This window comes from Bos taurus, chromosome 20, assembly GCF_002263795.3.
Source record: "Bos taurus isolate L1 Dominette 01449 registration number 42190680 breed Hereford chromosome 20, ARS-UCD2.0, whole genome shotgun sequence".
Taxonomy (NCBI): Eukaryota; Metazoa; Chordata; class Mammalia; order Artiodactyla; family Bovidae; genus Bos; species Bos taurus.
Genome location: NC_037347.1, coordinates 4166166 through 4187596, shown reverse-complemented (window position 1 = coordinate 4187596; position 21431 = coordinate 4166166). Strand labels below are relative to the sequence as shown.

General features: G+C 50.1%; 1 protein-coding gene across 1 annotated transcript in view; it reads left to right on the top strand.

Moving 5' to 3' along the window:
* The window catches only part of SH3PXD2B (SH3 and PX domains 2B), a 123376-nt gene that overhangs the window by 35939 nt on the left and 66006 nt on the right, over positions 1-21431 (top strand). The window contains exon 3 of the mRNA XM_024981427.2: positions 16367-16442. Coding sequence (XP_024837195.1) covers positions 16367-16442 — 76 coding nt within the window. The remainder of the gene's footprint in view (positions 1-16366; positions 16443-21431) is intronic.

The window sequence follows — 21431 nt, the reverse complement described above, 5'->3', positions numbered from 1 at the left end:
TCCCCACAGCTCTGTATCCCTTTGTGCTGACTCTTTTGAAGTTGTCTGCCTGTCCTGCTCTAATCCGTGACCCTTGTGGGCAGGAACCGCATCTTCTTTATCCTGTCCCTCCTTTGTTTTTTTTTTTTTTCTGTCCCTCCTTTGTGTTTTACTCAAGGACACTGTATGTAGCCAGTCAGCGTTTGTGAATGAATGAATGAACAAATGAACAAAGGGACGAACTAATACCCACACCGAGCACCACCAGTCTCATAGGGAGCCTCTGTGGACAGCTCTGTGTTAGCCCCTCCCCACTAGGGCAAAAGAACTCTAATCCATGGATCAGTAGCATTATGCTGACATCACCAACAGCCAGCAAATCAGAGCAAGTGTATCTCGATGAGAAGTCACAGTGCCTGATATCATGTCGCAAATTTCTTTAGGAAACACAGGCCTTAGGAGGAGATGGGAACTGGCTTGGCTTCCTGAATCCACAAGTGTTCCGTGCCTTGTGGTGAGGGGCTCACATATCCGACAGGCCAGTGTGAGGGCTCGTGGAGATGACTGTCTTATTTTCCTCTGTACCAATTAGGCTGCTTTTGTTGCAAATGACAGAAACCCGACTCAAACTGGCCTAAGTAAAGAGGAGGATTTAGGGGACTGTTGTAATAGAATGCCCTGGGAGAGGGAAACTGGCAGGCTTCAGGCACAGCTTGATCCAGGGTTTTCCACTGTGTCCTCTTGTCCAGCTTCTCTCTCTTGTTCTGGATTCCCAGTTCCCTTGCATTGGCTTTATCTTGGGTCTCATGTGGTTGCAAAATGCTCTGGGCTCACACTCAGCAGGAAAGAGTGAAAGGTCAGTTCACAGAAGTGCCAGCAAACACAGTGTTTTCTAGGCTCATCTCTAAGCCAGTCAACAGGGCTGACGAACGTGGCGGCCAGTGGACTCGTCTGGTCCCTGCTCTGCCTCTCATGCACGGGGCAGGGGCTGAGACATGGCGAGAACAGCTGGGATCCGAGGGAGAAGGGGCACTGTGGGGCCGTCAGAAGAGCCCTCGTCCTCCACACACCAGCCTGCCTCTGTGCCGCCCACCTTCTTTCTGAAGGTTAGGTGATATTAACCACAGGCATCCTTGGTCGAGCAGACCTGATCTGTTCCTGAAAATGTCAAATGGAAGATTTTCAGAGCCTGTGTTCCAGTATTTTAAAGGGGGAGGAGCAATGTTAATGTGCTCTTAACCAGTTTCCCCAAACAATCACCGAGCAGTCTACATTACAAACTGCCAAGAGTCACTGCACACGGGCCAGCCCTTAACCCCCGTTGCCTAACTACTTAAAATGTGATGAACTCAGTGATGCAATAAAACCAAACAGGGTCATATACAAACAATATTTTTCTTCTGCTGCTGCTGCTGCTAAGTCGCTTCAGTCATGTCCGACTCTGCAACCCCATAGAGGGCAGCCCACCAGGCTCCCCCATCCCTGGGATTCTCCAGGCAAGAACACTGAAGTGGGTTGCCATTTCCTTCTCCAATGCATGAAAGTGAAAAGTGAAAGTGAAGTCGCTCAGTTGTGTCCGACTCTTCATGACCCCATGGACTGCAGCCCCCCAGGCTCCTCCATCCATGGGATTTTCCAGGCAAGAGTACTGGAATGGGGTGCCATTGCCTTCTCTGATTTTTTCTTCTGGTCCACAGCAAACATGAACCGAATGTCAATACCCGAAGAGGCTCTGTGTTAAAGATGCTAAGATACCATCTAAAATGGACTTGGCAGGGGACATTCCTGGCAGTCCTATGATTGAGACTCCAGGCTTCCACTGCAGGGGGCGTGAGTTCAATCCCTGCTTGGGGAACTAAGATACTAAGATCCCACAAACCGTGTGGCACAGCCAATAAATAAAGGAAGGAGAAGACACAGGCATGGCGAGGGGTGTTGGGTAGGGCTGACCCTGGGCAAAGGCAGGGAAGGTAATAGCTATAATGCCCAACACCTCCAGACACCATGAGCCAAACCTCAGTCCTGTGTGAAACTGATGGAGATCCACACCCTCTTTCCCAGACACGGGTGGTTTATGCAGACCCTTTATGGCAGATCTCTAAAGCATAGGTGCTGGGTGAATGTTTTGCAAGTTGTTAGACTGATTTTTTTATGCACTGGGGGGAGTAGGGAGTGCTGCCTGTATTTTGCTTTCAGAGGCCTCTTCCCTGCCTGATGCATCCAAGAAGGAACAGAGGGGGCAGAGACGGGTGACGTGGGTGACTGCTCGCCTGGAGAATAATGGCGTGCACAGAACAGACAGTTTCCCAGCTAGCTGAGGCAGACAGCAGTGGGGTGGATTGATGCGAGGAGGCAGGTGTGCCCCCCTGGGACCCAGAGCGAGGGGTGTAGTTGGCTTCACAGGGTCCCGGAGCCAGCAACAGAATGATCCTCCAGAAGCCCCCAAGCCACGTGTCACATGGCCAGAAACTCTCCGAACAAGCTCCCTTTCCTGCCAACCCCTCTGGACCAGCTTCCTCTGCTGGCCCGTTGACCTACATGCCCCTTCAGTCCTGAGGTGAAGTGCCCTTCCCCGTGTCCAGGCAGTGGAGTTTGGGTACCGATTCCAGTGTCTGAGAGAGAGCACCTGAGTGTCAGTGTCCGGGGTCAGAGTCCACCCCCGAGCCTGCCGTCTGTGGCCCGAAGGGTGGAGCGTGGGCCGGGCTGTGTGTGGGGAATTTGTCTGGGTCATCGATTTGCCCATTGCAGCTGCGCTCAAGGCTTCTGACCTTGACTTCCGGGGTTTGACAGACCTGGGCTCACATCTCAGTTTGCCATCTCAGTCTCAGCTTGGTGTCCCGCTCTGTTTCTGAGCCTCAGTTTCCCCGTCCTCATGTTGAGAATGAAAGCGCTTTCCCCGCATCCCCCGTGACAGTTCGCTGAGCGGTGCCTGGCTCAGTAAGCAGGAGCAGTCACCTGCTGTCACTCTGCCCAGATGGGACCTGCCCAAAGTGACATCATTAAGGGAACATTTGAGGTGGGGTTGGATCCCAGGGCGCCCTGGCCCAGAGCCTGTATTCCCTCCACTCTTCTGTTCTAACTCAACTTTCTTACTTCTCCCAGAACTTAAAAGTGAGGTTTCCTCCCCGCCTCGCCATAATAGGTATTAACTGGAGGTTTACTGTGACATAAAGCTGCCTGAGACTCCACTCCCAAAACAAAGTCGTCTAGAAGCAGGGCTTAAGGGAGCTTTAAAGAGTTCCAGATGGGCAGCTGGAGTGGGAGAGTTCTGAAATTCCAGAGGGGCCTGCCCTGCCTCCAACCCCATACCTGCCTGATTGGGGGAAACTGGAAGAAGTCAAGGCAGGACCCCATCCGCCAAAGTGGGCTGATCCCAAGGACCAGGCAGGAGGAGGCCGCCCGCATGGGACCTCAGCACCCTGAAGTCGGTGATTTCATGACTCACCCCACCCCCACTCCTGGCTGGGAGTAGCCTTGGCTTTTTCAGACAGCTTGGCTCAGAGCATAGGGGACAGTCGATCTTTCGTGAAGGAGCAGCTCGGCCAGTGTGGTGTAATGGAAACAGCAGAGGACTCGGTCAGGAGACTTGGGACCCAGCCACCTCTGCTGTGTGGCCGTGGGCACACCCCTTAACCCCGCTGTGCCCACATTTCTTCATCAGTAGCATGGGGGTGGCGATAGTAGAAACAGCTGGCATTGCTGGGATGTTGCCCACTCAGCCTCAAGATAAAATGACTTGTTTAATCCTCTTGTCAAGGTTATCAAATCATACAGATGAAGAAACCCAGGCTCAGAGAGGTTCAGGCATCTGCCCAAGGTCACACAGCCGGTGAGCATTAGAGCTTGGATTTGAAGCTGGGCGGTACCACCGGGGTCCACAGCCTCATCCACTCTGCTGGCCTGTGCGCCCCTCGTGAGTCACTACTTCACAAGGCCCCTCTGGAGTTAAAAGTGATGACGTGTGTCCGGAAGAGGCAAATCCATACAGATAGAAAGCAGATTAGTGGTTGCCAGGAGCCAGGGGGAGAGAGAGAGGAGGAGAGCCTGCTAATGGGTACTGGGTGTCTTTCGGGGGTGATGAAATTGTTCTGGAATTAGATAGTGGTAATTGTTGCACAACCTTGTAAATAGACTAAAAACCACTGAATTGAACACTTTAAAAGGGTGAATTTTATGGTATGTGAAGTATATCTCAATTCCTTTTTGTAGAAAAGTGATGATATGTGCGAGAGCAGTTTCTGGGCTGTCAAGCCCTCAGCAAATGTCAGCTGTTGGGATTATTGATGGGCATGGGTTGCTGTTAGGAACTGGCATGAAGATTAGAGCAGGAGATGATGCCAGTTTAATAGAGTGGTTAGGATCCTGGGCTTTGATCCAAATGCTGCCACTTCCTGGCCATGAGACCTTGTTTTAGTCAGAAGTGTTTTGGTTATGGATGACAGAAACCTAGTCTGTATGGATTATTCAAAAAGAACATTGATTAGCTAAAGGGAACTGAGAAGACTGAGGGTGCTTGGCTTCAGGTCTGCCTGGATCTAGGGGCACAGTGTCAGTGAGGACCTGCCTTCCTCTGGTTCTCGGCCTGCTCTGTGTCCAGACAGGGTGTTGACTGTATGGTGGTGGCCATACAGTTCCCAGCTTATCGAACAACTCAGCTCAGTGACTTCAGGGAAAAACAGAACACCCCAGCGGTTTCAGCACAAGTCTTAGGGGTTCATCCTGGGTGTCTGGCCAGGAAGAGCCCAGGAAGTGGAGGAATCCTACCACATCCATGCTTGTTGACTGGCAGAGGAGTAGAAGATCCCCCAGAAGAGGTCAGAGACTTGCTGCCAGAGAAGAGAAGATAACCTGTGGGTGACACAACAGTAATTGCCCCCTCTAGTGGGGGCAGGACACTCAGGCAGAGGGGAAGGTCTGCACAGAGGCCACCAGGGTGGAAGGAAGGAGCATGACTCAGACTCCTCTGTGGGAAAAGAGACTCACAGTTCCCAGCAAGAAGGGCCCCTCTGGCACTTTCTGGGGACAGTCACGCCCACTGCTGCTGCTTGACATCTGACCATACGACTTGTGTGAGGGTGTCAGCGGGAGAGCCCTGGGCTTGGAGTGAAAGGCCTGGTGCCGTCCCAGTCCTCTGTCTGACCCTCTGTGTGGCCTTGGGCAGGCCCCTCAGCCTCTCTGAACCTCCCTTTCTGCCCTCATCTGAGCCTCTCTGGAGAATCTCGCAGAGTGTAACAGAGAGCTGGCCTCAGAGCAGGGCACTGGGCGGGGACAAGAGAGCCCGGAGAGCCCGAAGGGCCCAGGGCGGAGCCTTGAGGAAGTGTGGTTGGTGAGCAATGTAATTTTTTTTGAGCAATGTAATTTTTGAACTGTGGTGTTGGAGAAGACTCTTGAGAGTCCCTTGGTCTGCAAGGAAATCCAACCAGTCTGTCCTAAAGATCAGTCCTGGGTGTTCATTGGAAGGATTGATGTTGAAGCTGAAACTTCAATACTTTGTCCACCTGATGTGAAGAGCTGACTCATTGGAAAAGACCCTGATGCTGGGAAAGATTGAGGGCAGGAGGAGAAGGGGATGACAGAGGATGAGATGGTTGGATGGCATCACTGACTCAATGGACATGGGTTTGGGTGGACTCCAGGAGTTGGTGATGGACAGGGAGGCCTGGCGTGCTGCGGTTCATGGGGTCGCAAAGAGTTGGACACGACTGAGCGACTGAACTGAACTGAGCAATGTAATAACAAACAGTATTGGTGGCTGTTTACTAAAACATGCTAGCTGCCTGATTTATGCATCATTTCATATAGTCTTTGGGCCTCCCCAGTGGCTCGGTGGTAAAGAATCTGCCTGCAAGGCAGGAGATGCAGGTTGGACCCTGAGTCGGAAAGATCCCCTGGAGAAGGGCATGGCAGCGCACTCCAGTATTCTTGCCTGGAGAATCCCATGGACAGAGGAGCCTGGTGGGTCCTGCAGTCCATGGGGTCGAGAAGAGTTAGACATGACTGAAGCGAGTAAGTGCACACACACGTACATTAAGTCCTCACTTACAGGCATAAAGTCAGATGGGGGAAGGGAAGCTCAGAGAGGCAAAAATCATGTGCCTAGAAGGCAGCGTGGGTGGGATTCAGCCCTAGGGGTGGCTGAGTCTGAAGCCTGTGCTCCTAACCGCTGCACCCCCACCTCCTGGAGGCCCAGGATTGCCTTCGAGTCTGTCTCCTCATAGAGTTCTGCCCTTTGAAGAGAGCTGCTCTTTGAAGGCCCACTTAGCACCTCCTTGTGAGATTCAGGTAGCATCTGTCCTGCGGAGGGCTGCTCTGAGCAGGACGTGGCCCCTCACAGACAGACCCTGAGTGTATAATGGATCTGTGCCTTGCGACCTTTGCCCTCTGAGTTTTCCCGAGAGTTCATTGCATCCTCAAGGCCGAGATGGTCGTCCCTGGAACCAAGGGTTCCCTCATGGAGGGCACACTTAAAGGTTTGCTGAGCCAGACTCCAGTTACTGCCTGTCCCTGCGTCCTCTGTCCTAGCCAGGGAACTCAGGCAGGGCTTGCTTCCTGGAGGAGGTGGCAGCTGAGCAGAGTCTTGACTATGAGTAAGGAGTTGCCTCACCGACAGGGTGGGGGAGGTCATCCCACACAGAGGACATCATGTGTGCAAAGATGCAGAAGCGTGAGAGAGCAGGACTGTTAGCTTGGCATCTTGCAGAATTCCCGTGGCGCACGAGCCAGCCGGTCAGCCTGCCAGGCAGGGAGCTGGCGAGAGAAGCCCTGACTGCTTGTGTCCTATAAGCAGGAGCCCTCCACACTGTGGGGACGGCTTCTGGGCATGGGTGCTTTCAGCGGGGTCTGTTTCCCAAACGTAGCACGTCACAGAGCTGAAGGCAGGCTGCTACATCTTGGTCTGAGCCTTTTTGTTTCTCCCCAGAGAAGGGAGCTCAGACCCGGAGACGAGAGAGGCTGTCCAGTGTCGCATGGCAAGCATCGCTTGTTTCCACTCTCTGTTGAGATAGGACAGCCCCTGACGCACTTCATGAGCCCTGGGAACTGCCGGAAGCCCCTAGGCTGCACCACAGAAGCCACGGGGAGGGAGTGTTTTCTCCCGTCTTTTCTGGAGCAGGTGTAGGAGGGGCACAGCTGAAGCTCTCGCTCCGCAGGCAGGTCTCGCCCAGTTGGGAAGACTTCCCGGCGAGCTCGTAGCCAACACTTGGCCTGGGATTCCACCAAGCATCTTTACCCAGATACTGTCTTTGCTGGCTCCTCAGACACACTTTCTTTCCCCAGACATTATCTTCTGAAATTGGGGTGTTATACACACCAGCATATTTGTTCCCTTGTGTCTGAAAACCATTGCCATATTGATGGTGTAGAGCTGAGGACATGTAACCGTTACCTTTCTTCTCACAGCATCTGTGGGAGAATTGATTCCAGGACCGCTCCCTTTCACCCCCCAACAGACACCAAGATCCAAAGATGCCCAAGTCCCTTGTATTAAATATTGTGCATGCGTACTCAGTCACTAAGTCGTGTCTGATTCTGTGGTCCCCATGAGACTGTAGCCCACCAGGCTCCTCTGTCTATGAGATTTTCCAAGCAAGAATACTCGCTCTAGTGAGTTGTCATTTCCTCCTCCAGGGGATCTTCCTGAGCCAGAGTCACACCTGCATCTCCTGCATTAGCTGGTGGATTCTTTACCACTAGTGCCACCTGGGAAGCGCATTAAATAGTGTAGCATTTGCATATAACCTACACACATTCTCCTGTATAGCTTTAAATCATCTCTAGGTTACTTATACCTAACACGGTGTCAATGCTATGTAAATAAAAGGTAAATGCTATGTAAATGGTTGCCAACCGTAGTAGAATCAAGTTTGCCTTTTCTAGAACTTTCTGAAAGTTTTTTTCCCTCAAATATTTTTGATCTGCCATTGGTTGAATCTGCAAGTAGGGGACCTGAGGGTATGGAGGGCCAACTGCAATTCTTTATTTGGAAAACAGAAAGAGGGAAGGTTGTATTGGTTGATTGCATCTAAGGCCCAAACCGGGGCCTGCTAGCACCACCTGGAAAATAATGTCTCCATTTCTAGACAGCGGCTGACAAGCCAGTTAACCAGTTCTTCATTCATTTGTTCGTCCATTATTCATTCATTCTTTGCACATATATATCCCAAGGGTCTACCGTGTACCAGAGAGGAGGTGATGGGGAAGGGGGTGGGCCAGAGGGCCGCCCAGTAAGGGAGTCAGGCTGAGAACATGCTGCCCTGACTGAGAAGGGGCCATAAGAAGGAGAGAAGTGGGGCTGGGGACAGACAGGACGGACAGCGGGCTCCAGTGGAGACCAGGACATGCCGACATTTAGCAAAGCAAGGTCGTCGAGGGGACAGGATCCCCAGAGGCAACCAGCAACACACCATCTGTGGTAACTGTAGTCGACGGTAACTGCAGTGAGACAGCTGTTTGCAAGGAGAGGCGATCAGAGCCTGGGAGCTGATTTGCTTTGGGTCTTAGCGTGTCCTGCCCCGAGAACCACATGGCTCCCTGCCAGCCTGCAGCTGCCCGTGACGGTCACCTGGGCCCTTGCACACTGCCTGCCCTGGCTCTCCTGGGACACGGGGCCTTTGTCCCAGTGCGGTAGTGCACCCCTCCAAGTCCAGTCTGCCGCTAACACAAACCACGTGTGGACCTCCACGCCAGCCTCCACGATGTTTTCCTTGGACGGCCCGTTTCCTCTCCCTCCACCACAAGCTGCGTCCTGAAAACTGCTGATGGAGTGTTCTCCCGTTCCCTTGTGATGTGGCTGCTTGACGTGGCTCCCTCTCCCTTCCCACTCCCGAGACTGACTCACTTTCCTCCGGGGTTTCCAGTCCTCCTCACTCTCAGCACCGCTTCCTTTCATTCTCTGAGGGGCGGGGCATGGACGTCCAGTCTCCAAGGACACCGTCTGCCGTCGGACTTGCCTGGCATGCCTCTGGTCCTGCTGCTGCAGGCCGCCTGGGGTCCCCACAGAGGGTCTGGGATGCTGCCCGTGTCTGCTTCAAAGCCTATGGGGCCAAGTGTGACAGCTCCCTGGCTAGAAGTAGCTTGTGGCCTGTGAACCCCAACACACTGAGACCTAAAGCCAAATAGCTCCCAGGCTTTGCTCGCCTCTCCTGGCGAATAGCCGTCATACAGATTGCAGTTACCACTGATGGGATAATAAAGAAAATGAAATAAAACTGGAGTGGGTTGCCTTTCCTTCTCCAGAAATAAAACTGCTGCTGCTATCGCTTCAGTCTTGTCCGACTCTGCGCGACCCCATAGACGGCAGCCCACCAGGCTCTGCCGTCCCTGGGATTCTCCAGGCAAGAACACTGGAGTGGGTTGCCATTTCCTTCTCCAGTGCATGAAAGTGAAAAGTGAAAGTGAAGTCGCTCAGTCACGTTTGACTCTTAGCGACGCCATAGACTGCAGCCCACCAGGCTCCTCCGTCCATGGGATTTTCCAAGCAAGAGTACTGGAATGGGGTGCCATTGCCTTCTCCGATAGATATGGCTAAAAGAGGAGAATGAGTATTATAGTCCAGCCCTGTGCTATCCAATATAGTAGCCACTAGTCATGTGAGGCTACTTAAATTTAAGTTAATTAAAATTGAAGAAAATTAAAAGGTTAGTTCCTCCATCCAGTGAAGGTTCCACCTCCAATACAGGAGCTCCCTTTCAAGTGCTTAATAGCAATCCAAGGCCAATGACTACTGTAAGGGACACCACAGATGTAGAACATTTCTATCATCATAGAAAATTCTACTAGAAAGCCCAGCTCTGGCCACTGTGGGGACCTTGATAGTGGGAGGAGTTTGGCCAACCTTAAAACACAGCCTCATGGTGGAATATTATTCAGACCTAAGAAGGAAGGAAATTGCAGTGCATACTACAATATAGATGAAACTTGAAGATATTATTCTAAGTGAAATAAGCCAGACACAAAGGACAGATATTTACATATGGTTCCTAGAATAGTCAGATGTAAAGTCAGAGATAAAAAGTAGAGTGGTGGTTGTCACAGTCTGGAGAAGAGGAATGTGGAGTTCGTGTTTAATGGACATAGAGCTTCAATGTGGAATGATGAAGAGGCTCTGAAGATGGAGGGTGGCAGTGGTTGTACAACAATGTACTTAATGCCACTTAATTGTATACTTAAAATAGTTGAAATGATCAATTTCATGTTATGTATGCTTAACCCCAAAATACAGTCTTATAAAATACTGATAATTATTCCCAGATGATTCTCAGAACAGCATTCTTTGTGGGCAGAGTGCAAGGAGGGGCCTTCCTTGTTGGGCACCTGGTGCGCCCCCGTGTCCAGCTCACATGCAGAATCATTTACAAAACCCCCCTGCCCAGCAGGCCGCATCTGTCGGTCTGCAAATGGTGACTCCGACTCACTGGGCTAGGTCTCTGGCCAGGGACACACAGCTGGCATGAAGAAACATCAGGATTAAACCCCGGGGCTGTCTGGTCCTCAGGGATAATGTCTGTGGTTAGACTTTGCAACATTAAACCCGAGACTACTGCTTCAAATTAATAATACCTGCCTCAAATTAATACCACTTGGGGAGACACTTCAGCTCTTTGAGCTCCACTTATGTGGGTAAAAGCAAGTCAGGACAGAGGATGAATAACTTCCTGACCGAGCGGTGAAGACCACAGGGCAACGCAGCAGTGGGCTGGGCCGCTGAGCCTGCGTGCGCACTCAGACAGAAGCGCAGCAGAAGCCTCGACGAGTGCACACAGGCAGGGTGTGGTTGATGGGTTACCAGGGCATACCTTCTAAGAAAATGTTCCCCTGTATTCCAACATTGTCTTCACAAGTAAAATTGAGAGGAAGAAAAGAAGATGCGTACGTGCTAAGTCCCTTCCGTTGGGTCTGACTCTGTGCGCCCCTGGGGTCTGCAGCCCACCAGGCTCCTCTGTACACAGGATTCTCCAGGGCAGGATGCTGGAGTGAGCTGCCATGCCCTCCTCCAGGAAAAAAAGGATAGCGTAAATACAAAACTTAAACAGTGCCAGAAAGACTCTGCAGCTGAGCTTGACTAATCACTCTGCATTTAAACAGAAAGCATACTCCACCTGTGCATGGAACATGAAACTTAGCCTGGCTGATTTTTCATGTTCATGTGACGCTCTGAAGCTGCCTAAGAGAGTGGTCTGAGGGGAAAAGAAGAGGATTTAGGCTAAGATATCTGAACTGGCTGTACCTCCACTTAGCTGTGTGACCTCAGGCAGGTCACTGTGTCCTTCTGCTCTGTAGCTTCTCCATCTGTGACTTGGGGGTTGTGCACTGATTTCATAGAATTATTCTGAAGGACAGATGAATCCAGGTGTCTGAGAAGGCTTGTTAGCTGTAAACTGTCAAACCAACATTCATAGTCATTCATTTCAGTTCAGTTCGGTCACTCAGTCGTGTCCGACTCTTTGCAACCCCATGGACTGCAGCACACCAGGCCTCCCTGTCCATCACCAACTCCCGGAGTTCACCCAGACTCACATCCATTGAGTCAGTGATGCCATCCAGCCATCTCATCCTCTGTCTTCCCCTTTTCCTCCTGCCCCCAATAACTCCCAGCATCAGTCTTTTCCAATGAGTCAACTTTTCGCATGAGGTGGCCAAAGTACTGGAGTTTCAGCTTTAGTATCATTCCTTCCAAAGAAATCCCAGGGCTGATCTCCTTCAGAATGGACTGGTTGGATCTCCTTGCAGTCCAAGGCTCTCAAGAGTCTTCTCCAACACCACAGTTCAAAAGCATCAATTCTCCGGCGCTCAGCTTTCTTCACAGTCCAACTATCACATCCATACATGACCACTGGAAAAACCATAGCCTTGACTAGACAGACCTTTGTTGGCAAAGTAATGTCTCTGCTTTTTAATATGCTATCTAGGTTGGTCATAACTTTCCTTCCAAGGAGTAAGCGTCTTTTAATGTCATGGCTGCAATCACCATCCGCAGTGATTTTGGAGCCCCCAAAAATAAAGTCTGATGCTGTTTTTCCCATCTATTTCCCATGAAGTGATGGGACCGGATGCCATGATCTTCGTTTTCTGAATGTTGAGCTTTAAGCCAACTTTTTCACTCTCCTCTTTCACTTTCATCAAGAGGCTTTTTAGTTCCTCTTCACTTTCTGCCATAAGGATGGTGTCATCTGCATATCTGAGATTATTGATATTTCTCCCGGCAGTCTTGATTCCAGCTTGTGCTTCTTCCAGCCCAGCGTTTCTCGTGATGCACTCTGCATATAAGTTAAATAAGCAGGGTGAAAATATACAGCCTTGATGTACTCCTTTTCCTATTTGGAGCCAGTCTGTTGTTCCATGTCCACTTCTAACTGTTGCTTCCTGACCTGCATATAGGTTTCTCAAGAGGCAGGTCAGGTGGTCTGGGATTCCTATCTCTCAGAATTCTCCACAGTTTATTGTGATCCACACAGTCAAAGGCTTTGTCATAGTCAATAAAACAGAAATAGATGTTTTTCTGGAAGTCTCTTGCTTTTTCCATGATCCAGCAGATGTTGGCAATTTGATCTCTGGTTCCTCTGCCTTTTCTAAAACCATTACTAATTATTATTTATTATTAGTAATGCAGTGGCTCAGTGGTAAAGAATCCTCCTACAATGCAGGAGTCACAGGAAATGCAGGTTTCATCCCTGGGTCAGAAAGATCCCCTAGAGAAGGGCATGGCAACCCACTCCAGTTTTCCTGCCTGGAGAATCCCAGGGACAGAGGAGCCTGGCGGGCTGCAGTCCACAGGGTCACAAAGAGTCGGACACGACTGAAGTGACTTAGTGCACACACTCATGCATTAGTAAATTGAATATTATTAATCAGGGATGCATTGCAAATATCTTCGCAAATAAGCTGCCCGTATTTCCAGACTTCATTTACGTGCATTCATTGGCTTAGCCAATTTTTATTGCATGCCTACTATGTGTCAGCATTGAAAAACTCTTGGATTAAAAAGGGAAGCCTGCCTTTCCAGCAAGTCCTTTCCAGATGCTGGTAAGCCACAGTTCCCCATCACTGCACAGCATAGCACAGAGTAAGGGCCAGTTGGCAATCACAAATAAAACCACAGCCTCATGGGCAGCCCTTCAGGGTTGTCAGCCAAGCTGAGGGTGACCACCCCCTACCCAAGGGTGTCACACTGAACAGTACTAAGGAGGCAAGGCGCTCTTAAATGACCCTGTTTCCTGAATACTGGGGAGCAATCCTTTTTAATTACCGCTGTAGCATCTCAGAGGCAGGTGATACAATGGCAGAAAAGCCATGGGCTTCTGTCTGTGTCCCTGCCCCTTGCTGGCTGCAGGCCCATGGTGGATTTCTTCACTCTGGACTTCAGTTCCCTACATGATAATGTCCGTCTCTTGAAGGGGTATTCTGCAGGTTTTGTGAGAGGATGTGTCCGAAGAATCTAACTGGGCTTGGCATGTGTACATGTTTCTCTGCTCTCCCACTTCAGGCCTCTCCTCCGTCCCCCTGCACCATAGCTGTGCTTATTTTTCCCAGGCTGTTCAAAGCTGCTTTCATGCTATCAGAGGCACGCATCTTTTTTTTAATCACAGTATAGTTGATTCACCAACTTCCCTAGTAGCTCTGTGGGTAAAGAATCAGCCTGCAGCGCAGGAGACCCAGGTTTGATCCCTGGATTGGGAAGATTCCCCTGGAGGAGGAAATGGCAACCCATTCCAGTTTTCCTGCCTGGAGAATCCCATGGGGAGAGGAGCCTGGTGGGCTACAGCCCATGGGGTCGCAGAGTCGGACACGGCTGAGCGCCTAAACCACCACCATGTAGATGATTCACAGGGCTATGTTAGTTTTAGGTGTACAACATATGATTCAGGATTTTTGTAGATTATACTTCACTATAGTTTTACAAGATAATGGCTGTAATTCTCTGTGTTGTACCATATATTCTTGTTGCTTATCTGCGTTATATATAGTAGTGGTGTCTGTTAATCCTGCACCCCTAATTAGCCCCTCCCTCCTTGCCTTTCTCGCTTGGTAACTACAAGTTTGCTTTCTGTGTCTCTGAGTCTGATTCTGTTTTGCATATACATTTATTTGTATTATTTTTTAGATTCCACATACAAGTGGCACCCCACTCCAGTACTCTTGCCTGGAAAATCCCATGGATGGAGGAGCCTGGTAGGCTGCCGTCCATGGGGTCGCTAAGAGTCAGAAACGACTGAGCGACTTCACTTTCACTTTTCACTTTCATGCGTTGGAGAAGGAACTGGCAACCCACTCCAGTGTTCTTGCCTGGAGAATCCCAGGGACAGGGGAACCTGGTGGGCTGCTATCTATGGGGTCGCACAGAGTCGGACACGACTGAAGCGACTTAGCAGCAGCAGCAGCAGCAGCAGCACAAGTGATATTGTTAATATATAATATTTGTCTTTCTCTGACTTATTTCACTAAGCATAATATTCTCTGGGTGCATCCATGTTGCTGCAGATAGCAGAATTTGGTTCTTTATGGCTGAATACTATTCCACTGTGTCTGTGTGTGTTATATGTGTATATATGCACCCACACACCCCACGCCATCCTAATCCAGTCATCTCTTGATGGGCCCTTGGGTTGTTCCTTGTCTTCGTTACTGTAAGTAGTGCTGCTGTGAATGTTGGGGTGCATGTATCTTTTCAAATTAACGTCTCCATTCTTTTCAGATATATGCCCAGGAGTGGAATTGCTGGGTCATATGGTAGTTCTTTTTTAGTTTCTTGAGGAACCTCCAGACCATTTTCCATAGTGGCCGTATCAATTTACATTCCCACCAGCAGTGCACAAAAGTTCCCTTTTTCCACATCCAGAGGGACACATCTGAAGATCCAGGGTGACTTTCTCCTTGAGGCAAAATGATGGACGGGTTTCTCACATTCGGCCACCACTGTGGGAGGTTCAGGACTCCCTTTTCTTCTCCTTGAATCCTGGGCCTGCATACTAATCAGAGTGGCTTAAAATGGTCTGCTATGAGGCATACAGCAGACACAGGTGGACACGCGGGTGGGAGGGGAGGGTGGGACGAACTGAGTGGTGCCAACATATATACACGCCTACGTGTGAAGCAGGTGGTGAGAAGTGGCTGCACAGCACAGGGAGCTCAACTCGGCGCTCTGTGAACCTAGAGGGGTGGGAAGGGCTATATGTGTACTTAGAGCTGATCCACTTCATTGTACAACAGAAACTAGCACATCATAAAGCAGTTACATCCAATTTTTTTAAAAAAGATACGATGCTATGACAGACAGCCTCACTGTACACGCGGTTTACTTCTCGCTTGGGAAATAAAGATTGTCCACAGAGGTTGCTGGGGGCCCTGGGCCCTCGCTCTAGGTCCCTTGCTGACAGAAAAGCCACACTATGGAGCATGGTTGTCACATGGCAGGCAGAACTGGAGAGGGATGGGTAAAGTACCACTCCTAGCTCTTCTCCCCGAAGTGAGCCATGTCCCTTCTGCTCACCTTGAATTTGCCGCATCTTATTTCAGGGGGGTGGGGAGGTAGGAATCTACCACGTGCTGAAAGGAAGAACCAGAAATCTGGTGACAGCATTAATGACCACCACACCCCAGCTTTAATCTGTAAAGCAACGCTGGCAGTGGGTACCATTATGGTCAACTAAGGATGAGGCGCAAGATATCACAAATAACAGATCCTGATGATTGTGTATATCCGATCAGATACTTCACATTAATTCCTTAAAATATCAGGGATGCATTTGCTGTTATCAGAAGACATGAAAGGTTTTTGTTTGGGGTGTTCCATCCCTCTTCTTCCTCTGTGCCCGCAGCAGTCTGTACTACCTCTCAAGATGCTTCCTACACCACCCGTCAATGATTAGTTTACTTTTCAGTCTCTCCCTAGACTCTGAGTTGCTTCATTGCTGCACCCCATGTGCCTGACTCAGAGCTAGGAACGGAGCTGAGCCAGCCAGGGCAATTTTTCCTGTGGCAGGAGTGTGTCATGACCTCACAGGTGGAGACCTAACCAGATTAACTGAGTCTCCGTGGTTTGAGCACCACCCGGCAATTCTTAGGAAACAGGATGACCTGCCATCTGTGGAATTTGGGGGGCTCTAGTGGGCGTTGTTCATGCTTCAGGTCCTGTGACTAGAGCCCACGGGAAAACTGAGATTGGTCTCTCCCAGCCCTGAGCCTGCACCAGGCTGCCAGTTGCGGATCTAGAGAATTGTTTGTATGGAGATCCTAGGTCTGGTTGACTTTGTCTTCCGCTAGTTTGGGTTTTTGGAACACTGAGCAAAGTGAGCTTTTCTCTATCAAATCACATAGTTCACATAATTCCTGTAAACTGTCAGAGACGCTTTTATCATTTAAAGGCTTTCATTTTGTTATTCTTCCAATTTAGATGCAGATGTTGGACAAATTTCCCATGGAAGGAGGACAGAAGGACCCCAAACAGCGGATCATTCCCTTTCTCCCCGGTGAGTGAGACTCGTGCTCTCAGATGGGGCCTCTAGGCTCTCATACAGCCCTTGGATCGCTCCCCTCTTTGTCCCTGTCCATTGTCCCGGTGACCAGACCTCAGTCTTTTGTAGAACTCAGTGCTTAAGAATACGGGTTTTGGAGTTAGATGCTACGCCATTTACTAGCTGCGTGACCTTAGGCAAGACACTTCGCCTCTAGGATCCTCAGTTTCTCCCATCTCTGGGAGTAGGGACTTCCCTGGCTGCCCAATGTTTAAGACTCTATGCTTCCACCGCAGGAGGCACGGGTTCAATCCCTGGTTGGGGAACTAAGATTCCACGTGCCACGTGGCAAGGCCTTCCAAAATAAATTAATAACAAAATAAAAGGAATAATTCGAGCTCATGTGGTCTGTGTAGTGAGTGGCACCTATTTTAACAGCTTCTGTTAAAATATTTGTTTTCTGTTGTGCATAACAAATTACTACCCATTTAGCAGCTTAAAATAACACCCGTTTATTATCTCACAGCTCTGCTGGTCTGAAGTCCAGGCAGGCTCAGCCTGCTTCTCTGTTTAGCATTTTAGAAGACCAAAGTCAGGGTCTTGCCTGGGCTGGACAGTTACCTGGAGGATTTAGGGAAGAATCTCTCCCAACCTCATCTAGGTTGTTGGCAGAACTCGGTTCCTTGCAGCTCTAGAACCTAGATGCCTGTTTCCTTCCTGGCTGTCCGCTTCGAACTCAGCTTCCAGAGGCTGCCTGTATTCCTCATCCACCTTCAGGCTGGCAACAGGGCATGGAATCTCTCCTGGGCTCGGAATCGCTCTGACTTCCCCCACCTGCCTCCAATGGGGAACGTTGTCTGCGTTTAAAGCCTCATGGGATTACCTTGTACCCACTTGGCTAATCCAGGATAATCTCCTTCGCTTGAAATGAACTGAGGCATATCATGTAACATGATCCCAGGCGGGAGCTCCCACTCTGTTGACAGGTGCTGAGATTGAGAAGAGATATCTTCGGGAGCCATTTAAGAAATTCTGCCTGCCTGCCTGCCTGCCTACCACAGCCACCAAGCACCTTTTAAAGGCCAGGCTCAATGTAGCCATCGCTGGTTCCTGCTCTCAGTACATCCCCCCCAAAATTTTTTTACCCAAGAAATAGCATCAGGGCTTCAACTCAAAAAAATGAGCTACCCAAACCAGTGTTATAGCTTCCAATAATAATAGCTACCATTAGATATCTGCTGTGGGCCAGTCACTGGGCCAGGTGCTTTCGTTAGCTCATTTAGTCCTTAGAACAACCCAGCAGGGCAGACATTACTATGCCCATTTCACAGATGAGGAAATGAAGACTGAGAGAAATTATGATCTCTTGCACAAATGGCAGAGCTGGGATTCAGACACAGGTGTGGCAGGCTCTAAAATTTATGCCTGAAAGTCACACACCGCAGGCTCAAATCCCAGTGTCCCTAATCATCCAGTCTGTTCTCTTGGGTAAGTTAGGTAAGCACACAGAGTTTCATTTCTACACTTGCACATTGGAGATCATAATGGTACATAAATGATGAAGTTGTTCTGAGGATTAGGTAAGTGCCTGGTGTGTAGCTAGCAACAAGTAAGCACTTACTACTACCCTTCTGTACAGATGATCAGCAGATTGACAATCAACCTAAATCACAAATATTTGGAGCTAGACTGGCCCTTAGACTTCCCTGATGGCTCAGATGGTAAAGCGTTTGCCTACAATGAGGGAGACCCAGGTTCAATCCCTGGGTCAGGAAGATCTGCTGGAGAAGGAAATGGCACCCCACTCCAGTACTCTTGCCTGGAAAATCCCATGGACGGAGGAGCCTGGTAGGCTACAGTCCCTGGGGTTGCAAAGAGTCGAACACGACTGAGTGACTTCACTTTCCTGGCCCTTCAGTCTTTTTCATTTTGAGGGGACAGGGGGGCAAGCACCAAGATGGGGAGACTCTGAGTCACCCAGGAGCTCGTTCTCCCCTCTCCCATTCCAAGATCCTGCTATCAGCATATCATTGTGTTCTTTCAAATATTGTCATTGTTGAGTGAGTTTAGAGACAGGGTAGATGTATTTGCTCGGAGAAGGCGATGGCAACCCACTCCAGTACTCTTGCTTGGAAAATCCAATGGGTGGAGGAGCCTGGTAGGCTGCAGTCCATGGGGTCGCTAAGAGTTGGACACGACTGAGCGACTTCACTTTCACTTTTCACTTTCATGCATTGGAGATGGAAATGGCAACCCACTCCAGTGTTCTTGCCTGGAGAATCCCAGGGACGGGGGAGCCTGGTGGGCTGCCATCTGTGGGGTCGCAAAGAGTCGGACACGACTGAAGCGACTTAGCAGCAGCAGCAGATGTATTTGCCAGGCCCCCATTTACTGGGAGCATCGTTTACCTAAAAAAATTAATGTTTTTAGTTCTTCCATGGGGAAAGAACACTGGAATTTTCCTCTATTGGAGATAACCCAGTGTGCCAGCTGCAGGAGTCAAATCTCAGCACCCAAAGCGTGTGCTTTGGAGTCCAGTGGACCAAGTCCTGTGATCTCAAGCAGACAACATCTCCCACCACTGAGCCCCAGTTTCCTCATCTGTAAAATGGAACAGTGACCCCTGCTTCATAAGCTTCTCTCCCTGGCACATAGAAGGTTCTCAGTAAAGGCAGAAACAGAGTCCGGGGACATTCTTTTGGAATTTCGGGGTATTTCGTATCATGGAATCCTGCTTAAGTGATCCATCTGGATATTCAAGTTGAAATGGGCTCTGAATGTATATTTTTCTTCAAGACAGGAAAGGAAAGCCGTGAGTTAGAACTCTGCTGGATGAAAGGCAAAACCAGCTCTGGAAAAACTTCCCCGAACAGGGAAGAACTTGAGCCGACCCTCTCCCCAGCCCCTGAAAGCTTTTGTGGTTACGTAATCCTTATCCACCCACGAGTGCATGGAGATGCCGTTCTCAGGGACTCGGCTCCATTGTCCCTGCTCAGGAGACCCACTTGCAGCTTGGAGAGGTCCTGCTGGGCCCCAGGACCCCTGGAGCATCCTTTACCAGCCCACCTCTTAGCTTTTCCTCTAGGCCAAGGCCAAGGGCAGGGACTGGTGGGAGAAACGTCCCCCACTCCGAGGGGTCAGTTTTCTGCCAAGACTGCCGCGTCAGCAGAACAAAAGCAAGTTTCTTGTTAGCACAAAGGCGGGGGAGGGGAGGGGAGAACAGGCCTGTGCAATTTTCCATCCCAGCAAGAGCTGGGGAAAGCCAACTTGGCAGAGGATGTGGCTTGAAAAATAAGAATTACAGTTTGGCCTTTCTCCACTGTGGAAAACAAAAGCTCGCTCGTTCCCACCAAAGGCTCTTCTCTTCTCTGAGGACCCTTTCCATTCCAGCAAGGCTGGCCTGCCTGGGAGGGCTGGGTGCAGGCTCGCTTGCCTTCTTTCCCCACAACTCACACAGAAACACCTGGACACAGGTGCGGGCCGGGGGTGCGGCCCTCCCAGCCTTTTGCCCAGAGGCACCAGCCAAGGGGGTGCTGGCCACGCAGTTCTGCCCCCAAGCCTGAGCAGCACTCCAGCTCTGCTGGGGGTAAATGATAAGGGAGCCTGTCGGTGACAGGTCTTAAGAAACCAAGCTGGGAGTTGAAGAAAAGACGTGTGCCCTTCCTAGTGGGGAGTCAGGCAGTGCCCTGTAACTTTTTTTTTTTTTTTTCAAGTAATTACCCTTTTTTAAGCACCTAGCAAGGGCCAAGCCCAATGCCCGTGAGTCTTGGAGATTACTAAGACATGGGGGCGGTTCTCCCTTTTTGCAGATGAAGAGACTGAGGCTCCAGCAGGTAAATGCATTTTCCAAGGCAGCGCAGGAAGGAAGAGGACCCCCTGGGATTGGCCCGGGGGGGCCTTGCTCGTCACCCCAGAGCCTCTGTGTGTCTCCCCGGCACATGCTAATCCTGCCATGGGGCTTCCTGCCTCCTGTGTTGTGCAGGGGCCCTGACATGAGCCCAGAGACTGGTCCCACTGAGGCCACACAGGGAAAGGAGAGACACTGCTGTGTCACACCCCAGGAGACACGAAGGCACCTGAGTTCTCTGTCCTCTCCCAGCCTCTGCAGGACAGGCCTCAGGCAGATTCTCTTGGGTGGTGGTGGCTCCGAGGCGGCCTGTGCTGTTCCCAAGGGCCAGGGCTAGCACCATGGCTGCTGTAAGTCGAAGCCTTCTCAGCCAAGCCTGTACACCCCACTCTGCCCACTTCCTCTGATTTTACAGAAGGGGAAATTATACTAAACGGAGAGCAAAATGTTTTTGATAGGGACTCCTCCCATTTTGAGAAATGGATTAGAGGCAGGAAGCGTTTGCCCTGTGGGATTTCTCTCTTTTTTTTTTAAAGGCTTAGGACTCTCCTAGAGTTTGTGATCTTCAGGTGGTCCCACCCGTGAGGGTGGTGATTTGATTATCACAGTGACTAGGGCTGGTATGGAAACAGGAAGGCCAGCGGCCTTCTGTGGATTGGAGGCCAAGGATGCAAGCCTCCTGCAGGGCAGGGGCCCTGTTCCCCTACTGGGAAACATCGACTGTCAAGTGTAGAAAAGGCAGGCCCCCAGCACCCTGCACACATGGGGCTCACGCAGAGCCTGCGCCTCGGGAGTAAATGAGGGAATGCCATCAGTTCTAGGGAGACCAGGTTGTAAACCCCTTCTCACTTCCTGCGTAATTTCCTTTCTTTGTTTTAAATGACATGAATGTTTTTGATAGCACAAGTAATCAATGTTTAGGGTAGGGACTTTGGGGAAAGTATAAAGAAGAACACAAGAAAGCTTTGTCTTCCACCCTCAGAGACAAGCACTTTGAACCGTGATGCATTTTCCTCTAGATTTTTTCTAACAGGCGTGGTATATCAGAAATTTGACTGATTCATCAGAATTAAGCCCGTCACCACTATAAAGAAAGGAGATCTTCGTTATTAAGAATATATGTTTCATCTCCTTGTGGGTTTTTTTTAATTGATGGA